Source organism: Camarhynchus parvulus, chromosome 2 (assembly GCF_901933205.1).
Source record: "Camarhynchus parvulus chromosome 2, STF_HiC, whole genome shotgun sequence".
NCBI lineage: Eukaryota > Metazoa > Chordata > Aves > Passeriformes > Thraupidae > Camarhynchus > Camarhynchus parvulus.
In genome coordinates, this window is record NC_044572.1 from 30,541,022 (window position 1) to 30,564,042 (window position 23,021).

The window sequence follows — 23,021 nt, forward strand, 5'->3', positions numbered from 1 at the left end:
AGGAGAAATCAAATAAATTTTTTAGCTTAACAATATAAGTAGTAATTGGCTCTCTTACCTAAGAGCAGAAATCTGTTTCATCTGTACAGCTAAACTGAACATATCTCACAAAGAGACAAAAAAATTGCCTAAGCTAGCATCCTAAATTTGCCCATAACAGGTTTTCTTTCACTGATGGTTAATATTTTATCAGAGGACTATCCAGGGTCAGGAGTATAAAATCCACTGAAGTATGGAATCTCTCTCCTGCAATAATGCTTTTTATGGGTTTTTTTTTCTTTCAAGCTTAACCTTGTTCCAGAACAAACTGTTGTTAGAGAATTCTAATACCAGGGGGATGAAATTCCTTGTGTTGGAGAGAGACTAGCAGCTCGATGGCCAGCAGTTTTAATAAAAAGAGAAGGTTTCTTGCAGCTGGTCAGAGGTTTGGAATGTGAAAATTTTTCCAGGAGAGGTGGGTAGATTGCAGGTGAAGTGGCCAAATGGGGAGAATAAACACAAATTACATTTTGGTTCTGTGGATTGTCAGACTGTTCCACAATTTTTCATCTGTAAACAGCCACTAGAGCTATAACTGATCATTTGACCAATGTATCCATCTATTGCAATTCCTCTCCTGTTGTGCTGTGAAAAGGACAATAAGAGAAGCAGAAATCTACTTTTAATGGGAGTAAGTTTCATCTCCTTGTCTCAGTCTGTCACTAAAAATAGTGATTGTTTTCTTGCCTGTTTGACCTGCTGCTGTGTGAAGAAATCTTGAAGTCATTTCTCAGCCATATTTTTTTTGTCTAGTTGATAGGCAAAAAAACCCCACCAAAGCAAAGAAGAGCAGGCTTTTATGATAATGTCATCATCGTCTCCCAGCTTCAAACACTTCTGCGGCTTTTGAATTGTCATTTATAACTTGGAACTGAAGCCACCCATAATTCCCTTGATGCATTTAGAGAAATTGATAACAGACTGCTTCTTTTATGGCTCAGAGGAGGCAACTCCCATCACATCACTATTGGCAGTCAATATTATTTTCTGACATGGTTGTAAAAGTATAAAGGGGCTTATGGCATTTGTTTAGATGAGGAATGGGCTCTCAAGCTGTGCTGGGGTTTATGGGTCCAGATTACTGAGAAGCAAAGGGAATATGATGTTTGCAAACAGGATATGATTTTATTTAAGTTTGGGTTTCATACGTTGTTCCCTGGGGATTGTCCTGCAGACAGAAGAGAATTTCACTTTTATCATATGAAATTGGGCATCTTTCCAATCCCCCCTGCTCTCCCCCCATCCTCCCCACCAAAGACACTGCTTCAAACCTGTAATGCGTAGTCAGAACTTTAAACTGCAAGAGGAGGAGCTGGGGGAGAAAGCTGCCCTGCAAAAAATCAGACTTCACAAAAATAATATTTATTGAGCTAAATAGAGTGGCTCTTGGGCTAAATATCAAGCCATCTGAATGGCTAAGTATGGCTTGTACATAATATGGAATGTCCATTGCATTTCCTCTAATTTTGCTGTTACAGCAGCAAAGAGAAATCATATCTTCTGCTGAGATAAGCTGGTCTTGTTTAGAAAACCAAAGTGTAACTTGGATTTTCATATCAGAAAATAATTTGACCTGTAATTACCAAGGGAAGAAGTTTATAGTTATAAAATCTCTCAACATATTTATAAAACTTACAAAACATTCATATTTTCTGAATGTTAAATTCCTTCCTGCTAGTCCTTGCAGTGGCAGCTGACAGTGCTACTTTTTGCCCTGACCACACAGGAAGAAATGCAATAAGAAAGGCAAGATTTTACTAGTACACAAGTTTAGTAAGCCATCCAGGAAACAAATTGGTTTTTGCTGCTTCTCATTCTTCCCTTGATCTTCTCAGTCTGTGCCCAGGAAGAATTTTCAGCCTTTACATATTATGACTCTTAATTCCTCTTATTTCTATAAGAGCTAATGGCACCAAACTGGTTCCATTAACATGGTAGAACTGTCTAAAATCAAGAAAATGTTGGCAGTGGCATTGCCTTCTTGTAGCAAGTTTAGGTTCCAGGCTGCTTAGGTATCTGTCCTTATACCTGCACACAAATGTGTCAGTAAAGAAATTAGACTGCCTATCATTTAGGCACTCAAATGAACCATCACCTTCACAGAGATATTAGAATTAACTTGTGCTTTTTCCCTATATTCCAGGCTGTACCACAATAGGCATAGTCCTCTGAACAAAAAGTGTGTCTGTTTCCTAGTTTTGGGAAAGCAATCTGAAATTTCTATAAGCTCATCTACTCAATATTAAGTTTTCCATTGTGAAATCATTAATATACCATGCTGCCAATATATTCACCAAATAGTTTAAATTGCTTTCCTGACTCAACCTACTGAAATCTGCCAGTTACAACATTTTGGAGCACCCTGCAGAAGGCTCCCAGGAATGAAGGACTTGTTTACCTCCTAAAACTGTCAGTTATACCACCCCTAAAGAAATAGATTTCATCAAAAAAACAGGCACATCATACTTTAATTGGCATATTTTGCAGACTATTTAGGACTCACAGTTGCACGGTGTTGACTGTGATATTGTCTGCAGAGGTAAACAAAATGTGTCATAAATAAGGCCACCCTGGGTACCACCCCAGGGCAATTTAAGGCCACTAGGGATGGAGCTATTCCAGAGCTGTAAGTTTGTCTAGAGAAAAAATAGCAAATAGATAGAATTAATTTAATTAAAATTTAACTAACTTGCAGCCCAGAACAACAGATATCTGAAGATTCCCTTGTCCAGCTTTATGTACTGGCATTAGAAAGCCACATTCATCAGTACAGCAGGAATCATTCTACCTAAGATTGGAAGAATTGACTAGAGGTCCTTGATTTCCTTTATTGACAGAGACTTGAAACAACTAAGTTAGAAATTTTATGCACACTGATTTTAGAAAAAAAACCAAACAAGCGTGATAAGGTGAATCTTGGTCACAGCAGGAAACAGCCAGCCTTCCTTTACTGAGGTACACAGACCATCTCTGGTTCTGGGAAGTCCATCAGTGTCTCCTGGGCAGGGCGAAAATGCCACATTTATTATATCAACACCATGGCCACAAAAAAAAAAAAAATTCTTCACATTACAAGGCAGATACTTCATTTCATTCTTGTTCTTTCATGGCACTGAGGTGGCCCTGTGCCATCTACCACAGACCTTGATGTTTCAGCGAGAGGTGAAACTGCTTAGCTGAGAGACAGAGTTTGGTATTGCTGCAGGCACAATATAATGTTCTAGAATAGTCCCAGACTGCTTTTACTTGCTGCAGGCAAGGATAAAAAGCTCAGACGTGGTAATCTCACAACACGTCAAATACACAATTTGGTCTCTCAAACTATTTTTTTACCCTTTTTAACAAAGGATGGTTTCCCCTTGCTGCTCAACCAGATTAAATTTTTAAACAAATATACTTTTTATGGAACACAGAAAATTATTGGGAAGTTAATGAACTACTGTAAAGCCAAATATTTAAAGGTCTAACCTAATTTTCTGCATTTTCTAAAAACTATAGTGTTGCCAAAGGCAAACATTATGCAAAGAAACTCCTTATTTGCTAGAATAGAAAACATTGACATTGATATAGATATAGATATAGATATAGATATAGAAAGATATAGACAAATATGCACAGGTATGTTAAATGTAAATAGTGGAATAGTATCATACCCAATCTACTACTACTACTAGTGACTATTCCCAGACTTTATCACATACACACATATGGATTTGACAGTAATTCTCTAATTGAAGAAGAATTCACATTTGCACTTTAAAAACATATCATGTGTTCATTGACAGAATTTAACCCCTGGATGGACAGAAGAGCTCCCTGAAGAGTACATGTTCATGTGTTGCTTATCTGAATGAACACCAGGCTGTAGTGTAGTCCCACAGTGGCCTCTAACATAAAGATCATCTACATCCAGGCAGAAAGCTGAAATGTTATGTTTTAATAAAATTGTGTTCAGAGGTAAATGATGAAAATTTTCAAAACTAAAGCCTGAATATTGCACACAGAAGTTGCATTTTCTGTAACTGTATGCATTGCAACCAGCTATACATTGTTGTATCTGCTTGTCTACAAACTCCTGGAAACTGCAAGATCAAACATAAGAAGGCAGTTGCACAAGCATTTTCACACACTAACCCATTAAATACTAAAACAAATGTCAAGTTAAATTAATAGACTACTTAGGGCTAGGCCTGAAAGTGCAGTAACATTTTTTACAAGCATCTGGTGATATATGCCACATATCTGAGACCTGAATCTGGGCCTAAGTGTTTTATTTATGAATTTTTTTCTAAAAACAAGATCTAATCCACATCTAATCCATGCTATCCTCCCTCTATTGCCCCTAACAATGGTCCACACATCACTGTTTCACAAAGGTTTTGAGATCCTTTACAGTGTCTAATGTATGCTTTATGAGACCTTGACATTCTGGATGTCTGTCATAAAAGTTAGTTTAAGAGAGACACCAGGCAAAACTATTTATTTTTGAGATATTGTTGTATTCAGGCTTCAGCTTGACTTAGCCTGATTTTTTTCTGCTTCTCATTTTGAATGTAAAGCTATTTCTTTTCCAATAGTGACCTCACTTTTTTTTTTTTTTTAAACAAACTTTAAGATGTATTTCATTTTACAGAGGGGATGCTGCATTTAAATCAGGGGATGACTACCAACATCAGTAACTCTGCTAGGCATTCAAGAATTAATTAATAATTAATTTTTTTACTGAATATTTTCTGAAAATTGACTTTGATTGGGTTTTCATGTTACTTCACTTGGCAGGTGAAACTTGAAAGATGTTAAGTATTCTACATACAACTGGTTTGTGTATTGCTCACATTCCTTGTTCTTGCAAAAAGCCTGGAAAGATGCTTTTGGGGTCAGAATTAATAGCCTTTAAAACTATTTTTATAAGCCCTTTTCCATAAATATTATTACTGATAAATTCTCCTACTGGAAATTATTCAAACACAGAAGTCAATGCAAGACTAAGGGAGTTCCATGGTTTTTGTTTAAGCAATGATTTGTGGTGGTTGTTTGAACTATTCATCCTGCTGGAGCCTAAAGATCACATGCCCTTCGCAAATGTTTTTGTAAATCAAACTGGAAGGCAAGAAAATACGCAAAGCTGCTATTGTGGGTACTCTTTACGGTAGGCATTTTACATCAAAACAGCTGGAAATGCCTTTGACAGAAAAAAATCTTTGATACAGCTGCAATAGCAGTAAAAATAAAGGAAGCTCACTGTACATATTTTTCCTAAAGTAGTCCACTTTTACACACTTCCTGTATCTGGAATTCATGGAAAAGACGTCAGCCATGTAAACCTTTTCTCCTTTGTTCCCTAACGAGTGACATGGCTGACAGGCCATTCATTAGAAGTTGCTCCTTGGAGATGATGCGCGCACCTTCGCTTCTTTAGTCATGGTGAGATGAAACAGCAGCTGAGAAGCACGTTGAGGACCTTTTGCTTCCTGGTGGAAATCACAGAGGTGATGAATGATCACCAGGACATCTGTAAGAGTGGGAGGTGAGAGCTATGAGTATGACACCTGGGAAGCTGCACTGCTCACGGTCAGGAGCAAAATATTACAAACTTATGTGGTAGAGTTAGCTGGCACCAACTGTCTCTAAGAATGACAGACTCCTTGCTGGAAGTGATACCAAAAGGCCACACAATTTTTAGAGATTGGAACACTTCAGAAAAATATTTAATTTCTGTTTTCATGCCAGTATATTAACAAAACCCAGCAATGGAAACACGTTTGCTCTGGCATAAGTGAAAGAGTGTGAGACTCTGAATGCTTTTAAAGCTAAAACACAGGAATTCGCTCTGAAATATCTAAGTTTTATTAAATTTCAGTATCACTGAGGAGGCCAGTACTGTCCAGTATTATTTGTCACAAATTCTTAATCAGTTTGTTTTCTGCATAGCTACACTACTGTGAGCTGAGCAAATTTCATTTATTCTCAGCATTAGAATCACTCATATCAAAGGACAGAAGCTTTTGAACAGAGTTGTTTTTCTAGATTTGTGTTGAAATGTATTCATTTGCAATGCATACCTAACTAACTTCCCTCCAAGAACAACTGAGTCCAATCTCTACTCTTTTAAAGAAAGGGCAAAGAATCCTTTCGAACTATTGCAAAGAATTTCTTGTTGTCCAGAATATTGGACACATAGAATACAATGACTGCTATCCAAGGAGCATCACAGGTCAAAATTTCCATGAACAACTAGATGACAAATTGCATTTTTGACCTGTTGTCAGAAAATGAGTATCTCTTGTGGGAATGTGTGGTATCTCTAAGAGGATTGGTTTTGATTTTAATGATGGCAACAATTGTGCAGAGAATCCAGAGCAGGATGAGCAATTCAGTGTATTTTTAATTCCTCTTAAGAGTAAAATCAGAATTCTACTGCAGAAAATGAATTTACATTAAATCACGAGATGTGTGTTTGTGGGTGGGAGGAGGAATGGAGAGAGAAAAATTCTAGGATGCTTTGAATTCATCCCAAAGCAGTAGTTTAGGCTCTCTTTTATATTGTCATACAGTTATCAGTGGGGATGTATTCAAGGCAACTTCAGGAAAAGATAGAAAAGGGAAGATAGGAAAGATAACTTGCACAGATGAATACATCATGCAGGGTGTAAAAAACTGAAAGGTTCATCAGATTGTGAGCAGCATCTCTGGTCAGCAGAGCTGTGATTCAATGACCACTTGACAGATCCCAGGAGATTTCTGGAAAAAGAGGACTGAAATAGAAGATGAGGAGTGAAGAGGCGTTGTAGCCAGGAAGGACAGATAAAACAAAAAGCAACTATCTTAGAAATGCTTTAGCATTATTAATCACACTCCTTTTTGGCCCCCCTGAGGTAGGTTCCAGATAAATTTAAATAGCAGGACAAGGAACATTTCCAGTTTTGTCAACTGCAGTGATTTCAGAAAGATAGTGAAGTAAGGAATCTCTCCCTCATGTATATTGCCATATCTTTCCTCACCATTTTCACATATCCCACAACCTGAGCACAACACAAGGAGCTGGCAACTTTCAAACTTTGCAGTCAGTCTTCCTTAAAATTAAATTTTCCAGACCTAAAGGGGTTATAGTACAAGCTTTCTGTGTGTTGAAGTATCTCTGCTGTAAGGCTTCTTTCTTAGCTTGTTTTGAGTATGCTTTAAGTCTTCATTGCTAAAGTGGCATTATCACATAGATATTTCTTACAGGAAGCATTCATATCAAGTTTTTTTCTGCAGTGCAAAGCAGAGAATTTTTAGACACGGGGCTTGAAATATTAATTCGTTCAGTCAGGAGAACTTACCTACATTTCTTTTCACTTAAGTCATTCCCTTCCTCTTTAATGCCTCCACATCCACTTCAGGGACAGGTAGCTTAATTTCTATCATCTGTAGCTTTGCAGAGTATTAGCTTTGCTACACATGCCAATGATTGAGCTATACTAAATGTGCTTGAAAAAGCCTGCAACCTACAGTGCTCATTCAGGAAACTGGGAGTGAAGTAAATCCATATGTGTGTTAGGAAGTCAGTGTTCAGATAGGGCTCGTGTCCTCTGGCTCTTGGCACTATCATGCACAATTCTGCTTTGAAGAACTGTAGCAGTGATAGGATTGTTGGTAACATAATGTGTAGTGTGCTCATAGTTCAACACTGACATTTTGATGCTTTAAAAAATGGTTTTTTCATCAGGTTCAATTCAGAACATTCTTCTATCCTGACAAATTTTAAAGGACTCCGAAATAGAAATACTATTTAAATATTAAACATAATTAAACAGAAAAAACCCGCTAAGATTCTGGGTTAGAATTCGGCTAAAAATGCTGTATTTTCTGTAAATTTTGTTTAACATTGTCTGAAAAACAATCCTAATCCAGACAGGTTTTTCACTGAATTCTTTGGCTGCTCCAAAGCACTTTAACAAAAATAACCTCTTATAAAATTCTATCTGACTTCGTCATAGTCTGTGATTCAGAAAGCATCACATTTGTCACAAATTCATGCATAGTCAGCATAGATAGGCTGTCAGATACATGTGATATATACATGCCTTAGAACCAGAAACCACAGTGTCTAATCCTATTCCCTTTACTTGCACAAACCCAACCATTTCATCTTACAGGAATATAGAAAAGCATACCAGTAGGATTTTAGAGCTTCATTTCATATACAGCCTGACAACTGGGCCAGCCAGTAGCTGTAATTTTATTGGGTTTGCCATTTATACTAGTGTATTTCAACAGCAATTTACAAAATAAACACTGAGTAACACTAAAAGAAAATCTGTTTAAACACCTGAAACATTTAAGGGAATACTTAGAATTAATAGAGATATAAAATGGAGTGAGATGGTGTTTTCTAGTTGTTACAGCTAAAGTGTTGGCTGTGTGATGCGCATTCTTCTAGATTATTCTTCATGAGATGTTCCTCAGAAATTCAGTCTTAATTTTGCAAGAATATTAAACAGTATTTTCCACCTGTGTTTGTAATACTATGCCTTTTAAAGGTAAGTATTCATGTTACTTTTAAATATTTGTGTTACTTTTCTTGTATTATAGTAACAGTACATGAAAGTACGGAGCTTCAGTTGGCTAGCCCTAGCTTTAAGACTTTACCACTCATTACAGGTACCATGCCCAAGAGATTAGCTAAAATATCCTGAATTTCCTGTGTTCATTTAGGTGGTAATTTTTGAGAAATTTCTCAGGAAACACTGTTCTGTTTCCTGATTGCCCATTTTTTCTACCAGTCCAGGTAAATTAAGGTAGCAGTCATTCAAGTGGTCTGAGGGAAATTTTTCAGTGGAAGATACTTGGTCTTACAGCCTGTTCAGTCTCCTCACACTCAGCTGAAAGCAGAAAATGATGAATGCTGTACCTTGGCCAATGCTCAGCATTCAGTGGATGGAGAGACTGCAGTCTCATGTGTCAGAGCAGACAACTGTCTTAAGGGTGGGTACTCTCAAGCTGTGGTTACAATTTTAACTTAATCAGCCTTCCTGGAAATGAATCATAGTCCCTTTGAGGATGCAGGTTGCTCCTGCTCATGCCCTGGTGTACAGAGCAGCTGCCATTGAATCATTTTCATCAGCCACTCCTTCACGTTAAGCTTAATTTGCTGGCCATAAAAATGGTAAGAAAGCACTCCCTCCCAGCCCTCTTGCTGATGCTTCCTTATTTAAAATACTGCACAGTATTTTTCAAACTTTATTATGGTTTGATTAAATTGATTTAACCAATGACCTCTACTTATTTATCTCCTGATTAGCTTTAAAAATGAAATTTGATTCACAGTTCCTCTAAAGCAACAGAAAGATAACTTAAAGATCTGCCTAATGTTACTTATGTTATTACTTTTTTTACTACTTGGTTTCTTTCTTGTTTCTTGTTACCTATTGATCAGTGCACATCTTTCCAAAATCTACTTTTATTTCTTCAAATCTCAAGCTACCAATCTACAAAACAAGTCTAATAAATCATCCCGTATCAAGCTGATGATGCTTAATTGTGTTTGTACAACATTTTGAGTTTCTCAGATGAAAAGAGTGTGCTGTCTCTACTGTTATTCTAAACTTTGCAAGCAAAATCCAGTTTTCTTATTCAGGTCTACTGCAAATACAAACTATTTCCATTAGTTCTGCTGCATGCACACAAACCGATCAAAATGATAGAAAAATCAGGTCCAGTCTACTGAAAAAATAAGATCATTTTAATAGCTTGAAATATAATATTATTGTAACAGTAATGGCAAAGACATTTGACAGGTGTAGAGAAGATCAAGCTTCTTTCTGTTTCAAATAACTAATCAGAGAAATTCCTCTGAACTTCCAGAGTCAAGTAGCAGTGCATCCATTTTCAATTACTTGATTTCTTTGCATTTTTTTCCTTTTTTTTTTTTTTAATGGAATTAGGAACAGAAGCTTCTGGTTCAAACTGAAAACATGTCTCAGTGTGCTTGGAAGTCATCCAAATAGCATCTGCCACAGTATTTTGTCTATTTCTAAACGTTTTTCTTTTCATGATATATTTGTACGGTATGCTACAATTAAATGCATTTCCCATGGAGCATCAAGGAAGTCTGGCTGTCTCTTTGGATAACTTTTTCAGACTATTTAACACCATTTTGTCTGCTTTACATAATAAATAATACATATAGGGATATACAGCATTTCACCTATGTCTTTTGGTATGTTTCTGTAAATAAATACTTATTAAAAATAGATTTCAAAATTAAAGTTTTAGCACACTGATGGAAACTGTAGAGCAGCGCTACTTAGCCACCTTTACAGTACATTCTTTATAATGCAATGTATCACACATCACACTTTCTCATTTAGAAGGTACAAAAGATAACCTTCTCTGCTTAAAAACCCCTTGTTCATCCGTTACAAAATAAAGCCTTCCAGCCAAAATTTAACGGTTCATCAAGACTGGAGATACGCAATGGTCTTGCTTTGTATAATTCCATTTTCTGTCTATGGCAAGAGTGACCGCTGAAATTATTTAAAGCAATTAATTTTTCCAATTTCAGTCCCTTATAAACAACCGCCTGGGAAGGAAAAACGAGGGGTTACTACTCTGTTTAAGAAAGGGGCCACTGATGTGCCACTGATGAGCTTTGGTGGCACTGGCTGCCCGTGTCTCTGCCGCGGCAGCAGTGGCTCTTCATTCCCCATGGACACTCCCGATGGTCCGGGGCTGGCAGGTCCCCGTCACCTCGCCAGCCAGCTTGAGGAGCGTCTGGCGAGCAGGCCGGGCCCGGCCGATGTAACACTGTTTGTAATGAGAAATCTAAACAGGGAATGGCAGCGAGGCATGACAGGAATGTGTTTCCATTGGAGAAGCCCGTGCAGAGAAAAAGCATAAGCAGAGCCATGTCCAGAAGGCCTTTCAGCTGGCCAGCACGGAAGACTGATGTTATTGTACACGGGCTGTCACGCTGCCAGCCCTCCCTCACGGGTTTGTTTTCTCTCATGCTCTCCCTCTCCCTCTCCCTCTCCCCTCTCCGCTGCCTTCCTCCCGGGGCCGGCTGTTTGCTCAGGTGGACAGTGACACCGTTTGGAACGAGCTGCACTCGGCCGGCGCGGCACGCATGGCGGTGGGCTGTGTCATCGAGCTGGCGGCCCGCGTGGCCTCCCGGGAGCTGAAGGTGAGGTCCGGGCCGCGCCGTGGGTGGGAGCGCCGGGCGGGCCGGGAGCGCGGGCGGGGGCTCAGGGGCGGCCGTGTTCCAGCGCTCGGCTGCGGGAGGGCGGCGGGACGAGAGCCGGGAGCGCGTCCGCCAAGGTGTGGCAGGGCAGGAACTGCAGCGGCCCGGGCTAGTGCCCGCGCTGAGGTGCTGCAGCCCGAGGGGAAGTTAGTGCACATCTCCGGCCAGTGGCTGCGGCGCTCCCTTTGAAGTCAAGTTTTATTTATTTTTAATTTTTTTAAATATGGTTGTTGAGTCACGTGCGTAATCTCAGGATACCACCCAGGGAGAGGGGAGGCGAGGCTGGCCAGGAGGGCGCTGGGCAGGCGGTGCCCGGCTGCTGCCAGCCTGCCCGTGGCCCTGCTGCTGCCGGGCCCCTTCCCACTGCTGTCTCCGTGCCGCCGGATCTGAGAGGCATGATGTACGAAACCCAAATTATCCCCAGTCTAAACAATTTATAAAAGCTCCAGACCTGACAGACTTTGACATTTTATTTGGTATTTTAACGGCCCTATTTAAAGGTACACCATATGCAGCCGGAGTGCAGGCTTGCCCCAATAAACATTGTTGGAGCTAACATGTCTCCTTAATGAAACTGTTTATTCGCTTTCCAGTCCACACACTAATGGATTTAGTCCTATTTCCAGAATCAAGATGGAAATAAAGATTTTTAAATTAACACTGCATGATGATTTCTAAAATTACAAATTCTGTTTGGAAAATTTTCTTCCTGTGTATTTCTCTCATTTCGATCAAAATGTTAGCTACCCATGTGGGAATGGATACACATGTATATATTTAGATAGATACAGAATGTATCAGGGTTTTAAAAGCATAGGTGAAATTCAGTACTATAGCTCTGACATAATAAAATGCAGTTTTATATTTTTATGTTTATCTGAATTTTTGTGTTCAGGTACCACACAAAATGTACAAACTTTGAAAGATCAGGGGCAGGGTGCATTGAATGGAATCCTGTTGTGTATCTTTTCTGATGGGTTCTTCATCCCCTTTAAGATTTTTTTTGGCATAGTAAGATATGTAACTCTCTGTGCATTGTTCCACACACAGGAATAATGAACAAGGATTTTTTTCAGCTAGTTCGTATATTTAGAAATTATAGGACACACACCACTGTCCAAGGCAATTTAAAAGCAAGTTTTGGTAAGAATAGTGAGATACGTCCTGTGTGCACTTGACATGAGTGAGGTCCACTGCAGAATCTTTATCTCTTACCTCTGTACATTTGTGGTGTGTCTCACACTGTGTGAATGCTCTTGCTTAAATAAGTGTGTGATAGACAGCTGAAAAGAATCATCAGCCATTGTGAGACTTCTCTTTCTACTGGTGTTGCAGGAGTCTGTAAACAAATATTTTATATTTAGTATTAGATATTCTATATTTAGAACTAGTTTGTAGTTTAATGTAACATTATTGTTGATCCTAAATAGAATATTTTTCTACAATACAAAGAACTGAAGTCTCATGCAACTTGCAAGTTGAGACATAGGAAAGGAAATTTTTCAGTATGTCCAGCAATTGGTTTAAACCAAATCATCAGAAAAACAGAAATTGAAGGGATTTGCTGTGAAAGAGAATTGTGAATATTCCTGTCATTCCTTATAGGTGTTTATGTAACCTGCTCCTAGATTTCCAGCATGAAGCCCAGTGATTTACATGCCTCTATGGCATCTGTATGAACTATCAATCTGCATGTGGTATTTTTCATTTAAGGCTATGGAAAGGTTATTAATGCCTGACTGTCAGTAGGAAAGCATTTTAGCAGAAGTTCTGTAAATGCAACAGTCCAGACATTAGCTATTTTGGCACAGTCATCCTGTGTGCATTGTCACTCAGGATTGTCACTGCATCCATTCAAACCCAGGGTTTGCCAGCAAGTTACTCTCAATACTCTCATATCATAAATTGCGCTGGGGGGGTTTTGCAGTGGTTTCTGGAGTTCTCTACAATCTCCATGATTGTAGACCCATACAGGTCTGTGTGTTCCAGTCTACCTTTGTGCTTTTCCATGTTCCTTTTCCATCTTCCTGCATTTTATCTGTAGAAAAATAAGTTGATCAGCTGTTTCTGTTTGGAAAAATACCAATCTTGTAGTGTACTTCTGAAAATCTGAGGGGAAGAAGATGAAGTTGACCACTTCCATGTGCATTCACTGAGCAGATATGCATGTGAAGCAACCATTTGGGGCCTGTACTGTGAGCACTGAGTGGGAGGATTAAGCTCTGATGGGAATCTGGAATGATCTGCTACAGCTTCAGAATTTTTGGGTGACAAAAAATGAACCTTCCAAGAATTGCATGCAAGCTATAACAGCTCCACAACATGTTAACAGCAAGATGAGCACAGCAGAGAAGCGTACCATGGTAGTTCCCTGGATGTTTACCACTGTGGATTGCTATCAGATGGTGTACTGGCAGTTTGGTGTCAATTCAATCAATTTAAACCCCACATTTTTTTTACAACAGTGCTGGGCTAGAGTGTGGAAACAAACATCAAGTGCCCTGTATGGATAGGGATCTGACATATAAAGTTCATTTCAGGAAAGACAGGACATTTCAATGTCGATGCTTATTCCATGGTCTCTACTGATATTGCTTGCTGTGGCACAAAGTGATTGTGGTTGGAACTATGTTGCTAAGAAAAGAGATGAGACTGAAAAATAAACCATGAAAGTCTGCAGAACAATTGGGAGATTCATTACAGAGCTGGGCATGAGTCAAACTCATATACAGGGCAAAAAATTCTTTATTCTGAATTTCCTGAGACTATCAGTCCCATTGCACACAAGTCTCATTGAGAACAGCAAGATGTTGTTCATCTGATTTGGACAGTGTTCAAAAACTGACAAGGAATTAAGAGGAATTCTCTTTGCTGTAGTTCAAACCCCTTGTGAGACATCAGATTTCTTTGATCTCCTTGATCACTGGGAAAAACATCAGTGTGGCAGTACTAGGGATGTAAAACAATAGCCACAATAGTAATTAACAGTGGTGCAGGTTTTTCGGGGCGGGGGGGGGGGGGGGGGGAGTTGGTGGGATTTTTTTTACAAGGGGGGGTTGATTTTTTTTTTTTGTTGGGGTTTTTTTGGTGGTTTTTTTTTTTAATTAAGACAAATTGCCACTTCTCTGGGAAGTTTTAGTCTGGATGTTTTTTATTTAATTATATACAATTGTTAAAATTAAGCATTCTGTGGATCTGCTTAATAATATCATAAACAGTCATTAATATCCATTTGATATACTTTTGAGCTAGTATTTAATAAAGAATCACACCACTACTGAAATATATCAATGCACTATAAGTGTGATGTTATACTAAGTCAAATGCTATGCTTTTCCTTTTTTCATTAATTTACATGTCTGATGAATGTGTTCTTGGCAATTTTACAGTAGAAGATGAGCCTCATTATTGCATGAAGGTTACCTTTTCCTGAGGTGTTTGTAATTAGGAAAGCTGCTGATGCACAAGGAGGTATTTATGTTATGTGGAATCAGAGACACACCTCTTCTGTCTGTCTGTTTTAATGTGTCTATGTTTGGTCATTTCTCATTCCCTGAACAGATTTATGTAGAAAGCTTCTAATAGTCTGTTACCTGTCTTACAGACTTTTTGAAGAGGGGAGTATGCGGATCTGGGTGAATAGAATTCCACCACAGTCCTTAGCTATAGCCAATAAATTGTTTTATCAGATAAGAGACATCCTATGATATATTAGTGCTTGTGGAAGAAATAGAGGTAGTGCCCAGCATATGATTTCTTGCATGCAGTGTATCTCATGAACCATTGTCTCTAGCCTCTACCTGATGACCTCACCTTCAGAAAGAGGGCCCAAAAAGATGCAGACAGAGGGCATTTCTTTCCTGGAAGTGTCTCCTGAGGCTCTCATTGCTCTCTTTCATTGCCAAAGGATGTGGCACTGTAAGGTGCTGTCCTGCCTTCCCTTCTCATTTACTGCCCAGCCCAGTGCTTCCCAAGCATCGATTGTGATGCTTAACTCAGTGCACCTCCTCTTCCTGTTGCTGTGCTACTTCACTCACAAGCAGCTGTGCACCAGCAGACTCTTCCCTTGCCTCTGCATCTGTCCTACACTGCAGGCACGTCCCTCCTGCTGCCCAGTTGGACAAGTACAGAGGTTCTACAAACCACACATTAGAAAAGTCTTGGAGAAAAAAAGGAGAGTTTCTGCATCTGTGGTCTTTTGAGTTTCAGATTTCAGTTGTAACTGTTCGAACTTGTAAAGAATCTTATCTTTAGGACTTATCTTATGAAATCGCTGTTTTTATTTTTCCTGAAAAAGTTTAGGTTGCTGATATTTTCATTTTGTTAACCAAATTATTTATGCTGATGCCAGCACCTGTTTTGTTGCCATATATTTGATATTTATGAAATGGTTAATACTACATTAAAAAAGCTGGAGTTCAGTTAGGTTAGTATAATAATTTTGCAGTAATGATACTTCATTGAATAATGTCCTCCAAAATATTAGTTGTTCTTGTGATAGTTGTTTTATTTTGTGTTGCTTTGTGAAGATTAAATGTGCTTTAATTTATTTTCTGATAACAAATTGTACATTTCTCTGTCTGTCTATCCTCAATATCTTTAAATTGACTGGCAGGAATAAAAATTATACAGGTGAAAAATATAATTTAAAAAGAGTATACCAAATAAAACCTCTTTTTGGGAGAGGTTACCAAAGGGGAGATGGGAGTCATTCTCCCAATGGGAGATGACTTTTATTCATCATAGATAACTCACTGCCAGAGCAGAACATGTAACTGTTGAAAATACGAAGGAACATTGCTGAAACATTTTTCTTCAGCCTCAGATGAACCCTTCAGTACTATTATAAGGTCGGATTAAGTTTTTAAATAAGGAACCTATAATAAGGATTGCTGTCTAGTTTACTTTGCATATCCTTTAAATATGTAAATCTTGGTGAAAGTAGCACTGTTCTCTGTGATAGAAACATGTAGTGCTGTATATTTTTTTTTAATTTGGCAAACTTGAAACAGAAGAGACTGACACAAAATACTATCAAGAGCTGGTAGGATTTGCTAAAAAAAAAAAGTTTGAGTGAATTCGGAAGCAATTTTTCAAAAGAACACTCAAGAAGAAAGGCACATAAGTTAAAAGCATGGTCTGAGACTGTCTTGAATATCCACTTCAGCTGAATCAAGAGAAGCAAAATCCATTTTTCTACCCTATCATATGTGGGTGTGCACACGCACACTCACACAAACATGTAAAGTTGCCCTGTTGGTAGCTAAGGGTCATTTAACAGAATGAAAGCAATTGCATGAGTTTCCCCTGAACCAGAATCTGATACATTCCTGGGATTGTTCTTTCTGATATGTCAGGTTGAATCAATACCAAAGTAAACCTCCTGAATTTGGTCGTTGCTATTCTGGTGTCTTTGTACAATCCACAGATGACTTAAATTGAACTTGAAGCTCTCATTCCAAATGAGCTTGGTTTTTACTGTTCTCAAGGCCTTTGTCACCCAGGGCTATGGAGGAATCATCATGTGGTAAGTAGTACTAAACTAGTGAATAAACAGAATTAGCTTAATCAACCTCTCTTCCCCCCAAGTTCTTAGTTTTCTAGTTTTGGAAGTATTCTGAATAACAATCTTTCAGCCATATTTAGCAGCACTATTGCTAGGTTTTCTTGCAACAAAACAAAATAAAACAAAATTATCATTCTAAAGACAAAATAAGCAAAAAGAGCAGAAAATAAATGTCTCCCTAGTCTGACAGTGTCCTTCCTCCAGTGAAACTTTAGGGCAGCAAATTTACATGGCTGCCTGAACAACACAAAACCCCACACAGCTCCTTTGGCTGCCTACAAAAATCTCCTTTCCGGAAATGTGCTCTGTGCCCAGGTGCCTCCTGGACAGTATTTCTCCTGCAAGCTCTTCCCTACCCTTGCTTCTACCTTTTCACCCTCTGCCCTATAAAAATCTCACTTTGCTTAAAAAAAAATTCCAAGTGATGTGAGACAGCCACAAAAAGAGGCATTTTTTCCACATCCATCCACTGCATTTTGAACAATGCATTTTGAACAATGCATGCCTGCAAGAAACAGTAGCAAATGAATACTTATTTTACTTATTTTAATCATAAAGATATTATTGATAAAAACTTTCAATCAAAGTTACCAATGAAATCTTTTAGATAGTAGTTTGTATTCTTTGCTTTTACAAAGTTAGAAAAATTGCAAAATTTTGTATTAAACCATCTCTTAGATACTCTATCCCAGCAATTATGGTTATATTTATAGCTGAGTGACTGTTATTATTTCATATAATCAGACAACTTTCATTATATGTGGGGTACATGGCTTACCTCCATGACCACTCTGTACTAAAACACTTTTGTCTGCTTTCTTTCCCAATATAGTTAACACTAGTTGTGGCTAAACAGGACGTCATGGTTGTATCTGAGCTAGTCTGCAAGCACCAGCTTTTCATGTGTGTTTTCTGATGCTATCCACTTAGGGCTACAGGAAAGCAGACAGGGAACTCTTTGTTTCCATCAAAGTTAAGTGTTTTATGTCCATTTTTGTGTACTTGGCCTCTACTAGCTTCCTCTGCAAGACAAAATAGTATTCCCTCATGTTCATTACTGTTTCTTTGACAAATCTACATGCTACTCTGTTAAATCACAGGTTCTTGTTCACTGCATTCATAGACTCCTGGGGCCAAGTGCTGACTCCTGCTCTGGCTGTATAAGTAGCTTGTAAAATTGTCCCAAACAGGTGCCCAAGGAGTGCCTCAGCCTTACACCACTCATTCTCATGCTTAACCTCCCTGATGGATGGCATAACTTGGGATTGTGTTACAGCATGTGGCACTGATAAGAATATGGTTATCTTCTTCCTGGTAGCAGTTGCAAGTGGATTCTTGAAGGCAGCCAAGACTTAAAGCAGCCCTGATGTTTGTTATTATAGGTCTTGGCTACACCGGAGATGGCAGAGTTAAGGATGGCACTAAGGCCACTTTAGGGATTAGACCTGTTAGCTATACTGTATGGACCACCTTTTAAATATAAAGAAATAGGGTTTTTATATGACTTATAAGGATATGAGTATATAAATACATATATATATATATGACTCGGGGAATATAAATTCTGACATGACAAACTGATACATTTCTGTATAATGATGTATTATACATTTCTGTATAATTCTCATTCTGAAATGTGCACATTGGAGCAAAAAATAGGACCTTTCCATTAGAAACAAGTGCATGTCCAAGACTGCCTTGTTTAAGCACTGATAGTTTTAAGAGTTAACTGTGAGATAGGTTAAGGGATTTGGACAAGTAGAAATTAAAAACTTCCAACACCTAACCTTAGGAGCAAGTTGAGCTTCAAGTGTGGAATTCAGACCCCCAGTTAGTTACCCAGTCTCCATCTAAAATACACAGAACAGGTGAGGTTGGAAGTGACCTCAGGAGGTCATTCTATCCACCTCCCTTGCTCAAATACAGCTGCCTAGAGCTAGTTGCCTAGGTGTATGTCCAGATGGCCTTTGTTTATCTCCAGGAATGGAGACTCTACAACTTTTCTGGGCAAGCTGTTGTATTGCTTGGTCACCCACACAGTAAAACGTTTTTCATATGAAGCCTCTGCTCTTTCAGTGCCTCTTGCCTGTTGAATAGATGACATAGACGTCATTGCTCATTCATACAGGGGTTTACAGCTTAAAATACAAGAAGACCTTCAATTTCTAATATTAATTAACAATTTTTTTGTGTTTGAATAAAAGCTGAGGAAGAGCATGACTCCAGACCTATTGTTAGAAAGCTTAGACTGAAAAGATGTGTGTCAATATCTATTTTATGGACCACATAATCTAAATACACAAAGTGGTGTGGGAAAAAAAATTACAAATTCATCCCCATGTTCAAGAAGTTGAACCTGAGTCTTCTACTACTTCAATAAGTGCTCTTGGCATACCTGCTGTGGTTTATTTCTGCTTTTTGCATGGCGCTGGCTTTTCTCGAAGTCTACAAAAAGCCAGATGATTTTCCTAGGGTTGTACTAGGCTGAAACTACTATGCACTGCTTTTCAGTGAGGCTTCTCACCATACCTGGAGTACCTGACTGCCCAGGTAACTCTTGGTTCACTTGGAATCTAGGCAGACCAAGCTTCTCAACACTGTCTTGAGAAAGGAAGAATCATTCACACCTTGCCACATATTGCCCTCGAGAAAAATTGTCTGTATCTAGTTTTACCTCCTGTATGGAGGTAATGTAATAGAAACACCAGTGGAACTCTGCAATGGATGGTCAGTTCTAAGCCCTGAATTGTCCACTCATGTTGTGGTATGGTCTTGAGTACTTGTCTTGGAAAGGTTCATGGAGAGGCACAGTAGATGCCCAAGCTTGATGTAAACCAACACTGTACCACGAACACTACAGAAAGGGATTAGATTAACTTGACCACCAAAGACAAGAAGGCCACAGTAGGATGTACACCTGTGTTCTTTGGAAATCAAGCGTCCAACTACCTATTTAGACTCATGAAAGAGGAGTATACTTAGCTGACTGTGGAAAAAGACTAACATTTTTCTTAGTTTTCATTAAAGGTCCAGCTCAGCAGGTTTATCTTCAGTCGATCTCCTGTGTAAACTGAGTCTGGGCAGACTTCTCTTCCTTTGTTGTTCAAATGTGCACAGATTTTAGAATATCTCTATTCAGGCTTTATTCTTAATCCTCAAATTTAAATAAAGGTAACCACATAATGTCACAGACATGAATCGTTTTTGTAATGTTCATGTCTGTCAGTCAGTTTAATGTTCTGTCTACTTATAAAGGTGTCTGTATCCTAATATAAATAAGGCTCTATACAAAAAAGCTTTGAATTTATGTGTGCTGGCTTCATTTTCAACATATTGCTCTGTGTTAGTCTTTCTATCTTTAAAGCAAATTTTTGCTTTTCAGTCTGCTGTTCTACTGTCTACTGAGCTCAGTGTCTGGTATTTAAAATTGCCTAAATAATAAAACAATAATGTTACAGTGTACTAATGTATGCTGTGTTCATGCAAAGTTTGAAAGTAGGAGAAATTAAGTGTTTTATCAATTGCACAAAAGTTGACAATAATTCTGTATGGTAACTAGTTTTCAGTGTTTGGTATAATTCAACTATGTATTTTATCATCAGTGTAACATATGCACAGTATTTCTTAAAATATTCAGTATTTCTTAAAATATGAAAATTTCCCATGTGAATACCAAACTTTTTGTGATGTAAAAACTCATAAGAAGTGGTCACGACCCTGTTGTGAATATCCTCTGTGCTGGTGGAGAACTGTAATAATAAAGCTTTGATTCCAGAAATTACCTAGATGTAATAAAACAGGGCTTCCAAAGAGCCTTGTCAAAGGGAACAGAAGAGAAGCCTACAGTGTAACTGTCATATTGTCAAAAACAGCAGTGCTGATATTTTCTGTCTCTATATTGCCCCATGAAATCCTCCTAGAGATAATCATCTTAATTATATTGATCTTTTGGGAATACTGATAAAGTTAGATGATAATGAGCTGTTAGCTGAGCAGGGGCAGCTGTAAGCCTTTCATGGACTTTTTCCAAATTCCTGAAAATACTGAGAGAAGAAAATGCAGGTAGCATCATGCTCTTTCTCTAGTAATACCCTCTTTGCTGAGTCTTTTTTCAGCTCATTATCCTGACATTCATCAGCATACTTTGTTTTTTCATAAAGGCTACAAAAGAGTTCTTTGCCAAATTCTTCTTTAAGTCATGTTTTGTGTGAGAAGAAAATGTTAAAAAATCCTCATAAAGATAGAGAATACAGTTTTAGCTGAGAGTCGAAAGCTGGTTTAGTGCAGTCCATAATGCCTTTTTTTCTTTTTTTTTGGTGTGCTTGATCTATAGGAAATTTATATTCCATCTCCAGGAATGCCTGCATGAATACTAACATGTATAGTTTTTGTGCCTTTTAATTATTGGGTTGTTGTGTTTTGTTTGTTTGGGTTTGTATTTTTAATTTGGACACAATGTAAAATAAGTAATTATGTCAAATCCCTCAGATTCTTTAAATGGTGGCCAGAAGAAGCACTGTTACCCATGCACTCCCTTGGTATTGTACTTTAGGTTTACTGAACTCTGATAGAACCTTGGCCATGCTCCACAAAACTTGGCAGCTGTCTGCTTGGGTTACATCTAGCAGCAAATTAAATAAGACAAGATGGTAGTATTTGTTTATAAATAAATGCCAGTGAAGCAAAATAGGTAGGCAATTCCATAGGTACACACAAACCATGCATTCATATGATTGTAAATAAACAGATTCACAGGAACCAGTGTAACTATTAACTTCCATGTCCCTCTGTATTTACACCACTGTGAGTGAAAGTTTAAGTGATTGTTATGTTTTTCTCAGGTAAGAGAAGAAACATTTACATTTATCAAGTTTTAGTATATCAAACTGGAATACCTTAATACTGATGCATAAAATACAGAAGTATTACAACCTTTTTCTTCCTGTCCCTTCCTCTCTGAGAATACAGTGCTTGATTGGTCATGCAGGCATACATACACCTCTAGTGTTTGTGTGAAGCTGTGTGAAAATACAAGATATCTCATGGGCAGATATCTCATGTTCAGATTATAATTTCTTATTTTTATGTATATGGTAGTTGTCTTATTTGATGGCATATATATAACTGAATAGAAGGACTACCTTAGGTAGTTGAAATAAAGAGGATGTACTATGAAGCAGTGGTATTTCTCCTGAATCTAGCTGTTGTAAGAGACATTTGATATGATAAGAGACACTGCTTCTTGAACATATAATCTGATTTTCTGAATAGAGCTACCTTGCCAGCACTTCTACATTTTCCCTTTACCATACCCACACTGGAAGGATGGAAATTCTGTTTTTCTTTTATCTTCGGTGACTCCAGAGGCAAAAAATTCCTTGGTCATCACTGATCCCAGTGCTGTACTTTATGAAATGTACATACAGTTCCAGAAAGTGTGTTAGAAGTTGACTTCAGGGAATCTATTAACTTGTGAGCATGGCAGGTTCCGAAGTGTAATTTATGGTTTGCAGAAATATGGGGCGTTCATTGTCATCTTTTTTATACTGATAGAAATTACGTGTATGTGTGGATCTGAATTTATCATTTAGTCTACACAGAGGCAAGATCAACAATGGCTAATCATGTAAAATATATACTTTAAGCTACTTCTACTTTGAAGGATCTCAAGATAGATCAAATTAGGATTACATGATCTTAGATGATCTTCATCTTAAATACGAATTCTAAACAACAGAATTCATAACAGGGCTTTCTCATCCTGCCTTTTTCCTCCTCCTTAGATCATGTTGTGTGTGTATGTATGCATGCACTAGTGTATATTTAAATAGCTTATTTGCCACTGCTCTCAACAGTATTATTTCTGGCAGTACTATGAAAGGGTGACTGGATAGAAAAAGTGCTCAAGAAGCTCTAATAGATTTCAATCCCCTCTGCCTGCTGCTCTGTTTTGCTCTGAGTCAAGTATTTTTTTAAGCTGATAATTGAAAACCTATCTTGTTCTTACAGAATGGCTTTGCTGTTGTAAGGCCCCCAGGCCATCATGCTGAAGAATCAACAGCCATGTAAGTACCAGGGAATATTGCCCATCTTGGAGCACTAAGGTTACTGGCAATCACCTGCATTGTGCATGTCTCTGAAGAACTGTAATTGCTAGCAGATGACTGAAAAGGCTTTCTAGGTACTCCCAGAAGC

General features: G+C 38.2%; 1 protein-coding gene across 1 annotated transcript in view; it reads left to right on the forward strand.

Moving 5' to 3' along the window:
• The window catches only part of HDAC9 (histone deacetylase 9), a 275,826-nt gene that overhangs the window by 151,117 nt on the left and 101,688 nt on the right, over window positions 1-23,021 (forward strand). The window contains exons 16-17 of the mRNA XM_030971826.1: window positions 11,096-11,203; window positions 22,836-22,891. Coding sequence (XP_030827686.1) covers window positions 11,096-11,203; window positions 22,836-22,891 — 164 coding nt within the window. The remainder of the gene's footprint in view (window positions 1-11,095; window positions 11,204-22,835; window positions 22,892-23,021) is intronic.